Raw genomic sequence first — 6,007 nt, forward strand, 5'->3', positions numbered from 1 at the left:
TGGGCTAAACTGTCAGAAAATACATGTGCATAGTGCCTGTACATGGCCAAAAGTTTTGAGAATGACACAAATATAATATTGTCACATGATCTGTTGCCCTCTGATTTGTCAGATGTTTTTATCACATACAGAAATACAAGTGCAATCATATTATGAGTAACAAAAGCTTTTATTGTCAGTGAGGAGGAGTTACTGCAGCAAGTCAGTATTTGCAGGACCTCTCCTTCTTCTTCAGGACCTCTGCAATTCTCCCTGGCAGCTCTCACTCACCTCCTGCACCAGATCCTGACTGATCGCCGTCCATTCCTGCACAATCACTGCTGCATTGTATCACAATTTGTTGGTTTTTGTTTGTCCACCCGTCTCTTGATGATTGACCACAAGTTCTCAATGGGATAAGATCTGGGGAGTTTCCAGGCCATGGACCCAAAATCTCTATGTTTTGTTCCCTGAGCCATTTAGTTCTCCCCTGTATGGCAAGGTGCTCCATCATGCTGGAAAACGCATTGTTCATCACCAAACTGCTCTTGGACGGTTGGGAGAAGTTGCTCTTGGAGGACATTCTGGTCCCATTCTTTATTCATGGATGTGTTTTTGGGCAAGACTGTGAGAGAGCCGATTTCCTTGGCTGAGAAGCCGCCCCACACATGAATGGTTGCTGGAGGCTTTACAGTTGGCATCAGACAAGACTGGTGGCATCGCTCACCTTGTCTTCTCCCAACAAGATGTTTTCCAGCTGTTCCAAACAATCGGAAAGGGGATTCATCAGAGACAATGACTTTCCCCCAGTCCTCAGCGTCCACGCCCTGTACCTCCTGCAGAATATCAGTCTGTCCCTGATGTTTTTTTCTGGAGAGAATTGGCTTCTTTGCTGCCCTCCTGGACACCAGGCCTTGCTCCAAGAGTCTCCGCAGTGTCACAGTGCGTGCAGATGCCTCACACCTGCTGCTGCCATTCCTGAGCAAGCTCTGCACTGCTGGTAGCCCCATCCCCAAGCTGAGACACTTGTAAGAGGCGGTCCTGGTGCTTTCTGGTCCATCTTGAGCGCCCTGGAGCCTTTTTGGCAACAATGGAACCTCTCTCCTTGAATTCCTTGATGATGCGATAGATTGGTGACTGAGGTGCAATCTTTCTAGCTGCGATACTCTTCCCTGTTAGGCCAGTTTTGTGCAGTGCAATGATGACTGCACGTGTTTCTTTTGAGATAACCATGGTTAACAGAAGAGAAACAATGATGCCAAGCACCAGCCTCCTTGTAAAGTGTCCAGTAGTGTGATTCTTACTTAATCCTGACAGATTGATCTCCGGCCCTGTCCTCATCAGCACCCGCACCTGTGTTATTGGAGCAATTACTGAAACCATGTTAGCTGCTCCTTTTAAGGCGCCTGCAATGAAGTTGAAATGTGTTTGGGGAAAAAAGTTCATTTTCTAGGCAAATATTGAATTAATTGCAATTAATTGCTGTTAATGTGATCACTCTGTATAACATTCTGGAGTATATGCAAATTACCATTATAACACCTGATGCATTAACATTTGTATCATTCTCAAAACTTTTGGCCATGACTGTATGAGGGCTTTTTCTGTGTAACATATTGCAGTTTTGGTATTTATTATTCTATGTCTTGAACTGGGAAGCAGGGAAAAAATACCATATGGTATAAAATCGGTGAAAAACCCACTTGCACCATTTTCTTGTGGTTTCGGTTTATACGACTTTCCAAATAACACCTCAGATTTATTCTTTGGTTAGATACGATCACGAGGATACTAAATGTATGTAGGTTTTATTTTAATACATTTTAAAAGTATTAAGTTAAAAGTTATTTAGCAAGGTTTTAATGTTTTAAACTGGCAAATAACTTTTTGATACTTTGGTGTACGGAGCTGTGTGTGGTGAGATGAGCTGAGGTTTTCATTGCTATCATTTTGAGGACTGTGCAGCCTTTTGATCACTCTTTGTTACATTTTGCAAAATGGTGAAAAAGTGGCATATCAGACATTTGGGCGCTATTTTCTGTTTTTATAGACTGGATATTTCGGGACGCGATGATCCACAACCGAAATAAACAAGGATGGCAAATGTCTATGTATATGCAGCAACTCTGTTTCCTTACAAATCACCAAACCAAAAACACAAAAGAAAGAATCTTGGCACCAAACACTTGTCAGGCTCCAGGGGTAGTGGACCCACTGGACCAACCTGAGTGAAGTTGGCCCCCCCACCTTGTTCAAATCAAACAAAATTGGTGTCAAACGTTTGTGCTACGTTTGTGCTGGTTTGTGCAGCAGAAATTTTTGTTTGTGCTGCCATCGTTTTCGAGATTTTAATGAAAGTTTCCAGAGGTCATCAGAGGTCAACCAGCCCCCCCACATTGCCCAAATCAAACAAAACTGGTGCCGAACAATTCTGCTACGTTTGTGCTGGTTTGTGCTGCGCAAATTTTTGTTTGTGCTGCTTTTGTTTTGAATATATGAACAAAAAATTAAAGTTCAAAAGTTCAAGCAGCCCCCCCACATTAACCGAATCAAACAAAACTGGTGTCAAACGTTAGTGCTACGTTTGTGCTGGTTTGTGCAGCAAAAATTTTCGTTTGTGCCGCTATCATTTTTAATATATTCATACTTTTTTGCAGAGGTCATCAGAGTTCATTTCTTCCAAAGTACAATGTGTTTGCTAGCTCCCCCTGGTGATCAAGCCAGGGAAGTGTCACTAGGCTTGTTTTTAACTAGTTCATCCTAAACACCTCAAACACCTGAACATACCTTAAAAATTATAGCGGCACAAACAAAAATTTTTGCTGCACAAACCAGCACAAACGTAGCACTAACGTTTGACACCAGTTTTGTTTGATTCGGTTAATGTGGGGGGGCTGCTTGAACTTTTGAACTTTAATTTTTTGTTCATATATTCAAAACAAAAGCAGCACAAACAAAAATTTGCGCAGCACAAACCAGCACAAACATAGCAGAATTGTTCGGCACCAGTTTTGTTTGATTTGGGCAATGTGGGGGGGCTGGTTGACCTCTGATGACCTCTGGAAACTTTCATTAAAATCTCGAAAACGATGGCGGCACAAACAAAAATTTCTGCTGCACAAACCAGCACAAACGTAGCACAAACGTTTGACACCAATTTTGTTTGATTTGAACAAGGTGGGGGGGCCAACTTCACTCAGGTACTGGACCATCACGGATGATGACATAAGCCGACACCTGGGACCGGAATCTAAGTGGCACCTGGTTTTTACGAGAGCCCACCGCAAAGCGGGTTGAAGTTGTTGTGGCGTGGTACCACCAGGTCGTTCCACAGGCGGAACTTTGTCCACAGTGGCAGCCAGAGCAGTTGAGCAAAATCATAGTTTGGGACAGGCAGGAGGTCAGGAACGAACCGGGGTTACAACGGGAATTCACCAAACAATCACAGAGAAAAGGGGAAGCTTTTCACTAAGGCACAAAGATTTGTTGGGGTGCACATGGAGAGGCTGGGTTAAGAAGGATTTTGGGATCGGCCAGCACCATTCAACGTACGCTGTTCCTTTAAACTTTCTGAAGCTGGCACGCGCGCCTTGGGGGTGGATGCACGTGCCTAACTGCCGGACTTTGAACAGGAGCGTTGATAGGCAAGTCAAAGCCGCGGGGCACAGGTGAGCCCGAGACATGGGTCGCAGGAGCACCCATTACATTTTTTGGAGACCTGCTTCTATCTTTTTTGGTTTTTGGTTTGGTGATACTTCCCACATTCCCTACATGGAAATGGCTTCTCCGCTGTGTGTTTTCTCTGATGGATAACAAGACTTCCATTTTTGCTGGACATGAGAAATCTGCTTGGACTGTGCACCACAAATTGAATTGGGAAAATTCCATGGTTTTTTTTAATGATCAGCAGAAGTCATCCCAAAGAAGTAAATCCAACAACAGAGATGTTCATAGTATAAGAAATGTTATCATGGCTTCTATCCTGTGTGAGTTCTCCAGTGTCTAACAAGACTGGAATTATTTGAAAGGCATTTCCCACATTCTAAACATGAAAATACCTTCTCCCCGGTGTGAGTTCTCCGATGTTCAAGAAGTCTTGAATTATGGGTGAAACATTTACCACATTCTGTACACGAAAATGGTTTCTCCCCTGAGTGAATTCTCTTATGCTTGAGAAGATCTGTACTCTGAGTAAAACATTTTCCACATTGAGGACATGAAAATGGCTTCTCTCCCGTGTGAATTCTCTTGTGTCTGTGAAGTGTTGAATTATCAAAGAAACATTTTCTACATTCTGAACATGAAAATGGTTTCTCCCCTGTGTGAATTCTCTTATGTTTTAGAAGATCTGCACCCTGAGTAAAACATTTCCCACATTCAGGACATGAAAATGGCTTCTCTCCCGTGTGAGTTCTCCTGTGTCTAAGAAGTGTTGAATTATCATAGAAACAATTCGCACATTCTGAACATGAAAATGGTTTCTCTCCTGTGTGAATTCTGTTATGTATTTGAAGCTCTGCACTCCGAATAAAACATTTTCCACATTCAGAACATGTAAATGGCTTCTCTCCTGTGTGTATTTTCTCATGTTGGACAAGATTTGATTTCTGGTTAAAACACTTTCCACATTCATTGCATGGAAATGACTTCTTCTCTGTGTGAATTTTCTCATGATGAACAAGACTTGATTTATAGATAAAACATTTTCCACATTCTGGACATGAAAATGGCTTCTCCCCTGTGTGAGTTCTCTGATGGATAACAAGACTTGTAGAATCACTGAAACATTTCCCACATTCTGGACATGAATATGGCTTCTCTCTTGTGTGATTTTTCACATGTTGATCAAGACTTGATTTCTGGGTATAATGTTTCTCACTTATCGAATATGAATAAATCTTTTTCTCTCGGTCACTTTGAAGATGAATGAGAAGATTTGATTCTTGACTAAATGACTTCTCAGATTTCAGACATGAAAACTTCTCTCCATGGTTTCCCTCCTGTGTGGAAAGATGTGACTGATTATCTTCTACTTCACCACAAGGAGATGAGGGGGGACGTCCATGGGAACCTCTTGTACTTTCATCTCCTGGAAAATATAACCAACAAATCAGTATCGGAAGTTTCCTTTTCCCAGTCACAAGCAGATCCTTCTGTGACAAGTCTGTGATATACAGTCATCTATGGATAGCTGGATCATTATAAATATACTAAATATGGTAAAAAGAAATCATCAAAACCTTAGGCAACAACAATCTGGTTTCTAACAGTCCTAGAAAGTGTCTAGAGCAGGTGTGATGTGATGTGTGCACCCCTTAGGGATACATAACCCTGAACACACAGGCTCAGGGGCACCAGGGGGTCAGAGATGGAGCCCATGTGACCTCCGACATGGCACAACACCCATAACTGAAAGGCTGAGAGACCCCTTTACATTAGACCCAGGGGAACAGAGCTCTGTCACCCGGTAGACTGCCACCAGCTTCTTGTTAGACATATGCCTGCTCCATAAAGGGAATATGCCGGATGTCACCCAGGTAGCGTAGAGCTAGACCGAGAATATGGATGGATTTGCGGATCTAGATAAAAGAGCAAGTAAAATTTATGTTTTAACCCCTGGATGTCAAACACAAGTTTTATCTGGCCCACCCCCTGCCCCTATGCTGCGCTGGTCAGGAGAGCAGTACAGGGGTCAGAGTATCCGATACTCACCATTTCCCGCTCCTCCGAAGCAGCAGCAGTCTACCCCCTACTCCCGTGTGCAGTGGCTGTAGGCATCGGCTCTGAAGCCAGCAGACATAATGCGATGATATTATCATGTCTACCAGTTTCAGAGCTGGCAGGGGGGCTGGCAGGCTGTATACGACAGGGGGCTGGCAGGCTGTATACGACAGGGGGCTGGCAGGCTGTATACGACAGGGGGCTGGCAGGCTGTATACGACAGGGGGCTGGCAGGCTGTATACGACAGGGGGCTGGCAGGCTGTATACGACAGGGGGCTGGCAGGCTGTATACGACAAGGGGCTGGC

At 43.7% G+C, this 6,007-nt stretch overlaps 1 protein-coding gene across 1 annotated transcript; it reads right to left on the reverse strand.

Annotated features, from left to right (window-relative positions):
• Positions 1 to 3,395: 3,395 nt before the first annotated feature.
• On the reverse strand, positions 3,396 to 5,358 carry LOC140116899 (uncharacterized). The gene is made up of 2 exons (XM_072133330.1): positions 5,310 to 5,358; positions 3,396 to 5,068 (listed from the first exon to the last, which is right to left on the reverse strand). Exons 1-2 carry the CDS (start codon positions 5,356 to 5,358, stop codon positions 3,957 to 3,959), a joined length of 1,161 nt encoding a protein of 386 aa, XP_071989431.1. The 3' UTR covers positions 3,396 to 3,956.
• Positions 5,359 to 6,007: the final 649 nt, after the last annotated feature.

The sequence above is a fragment of the Engystomops pustulosus genome, chromosome 2, assembly GCF_040894005.1.
Source record: "Engystomops pustulosus chromosome 2, aEngPut4.maternal, whole genome shotgun sequence".
Lineage (NCBI taxonomy): Eukaryota > Metazoa > Chordata > Amphibia > Anura > Leptodactylidae > Engystomops > Engystomops pustulosus.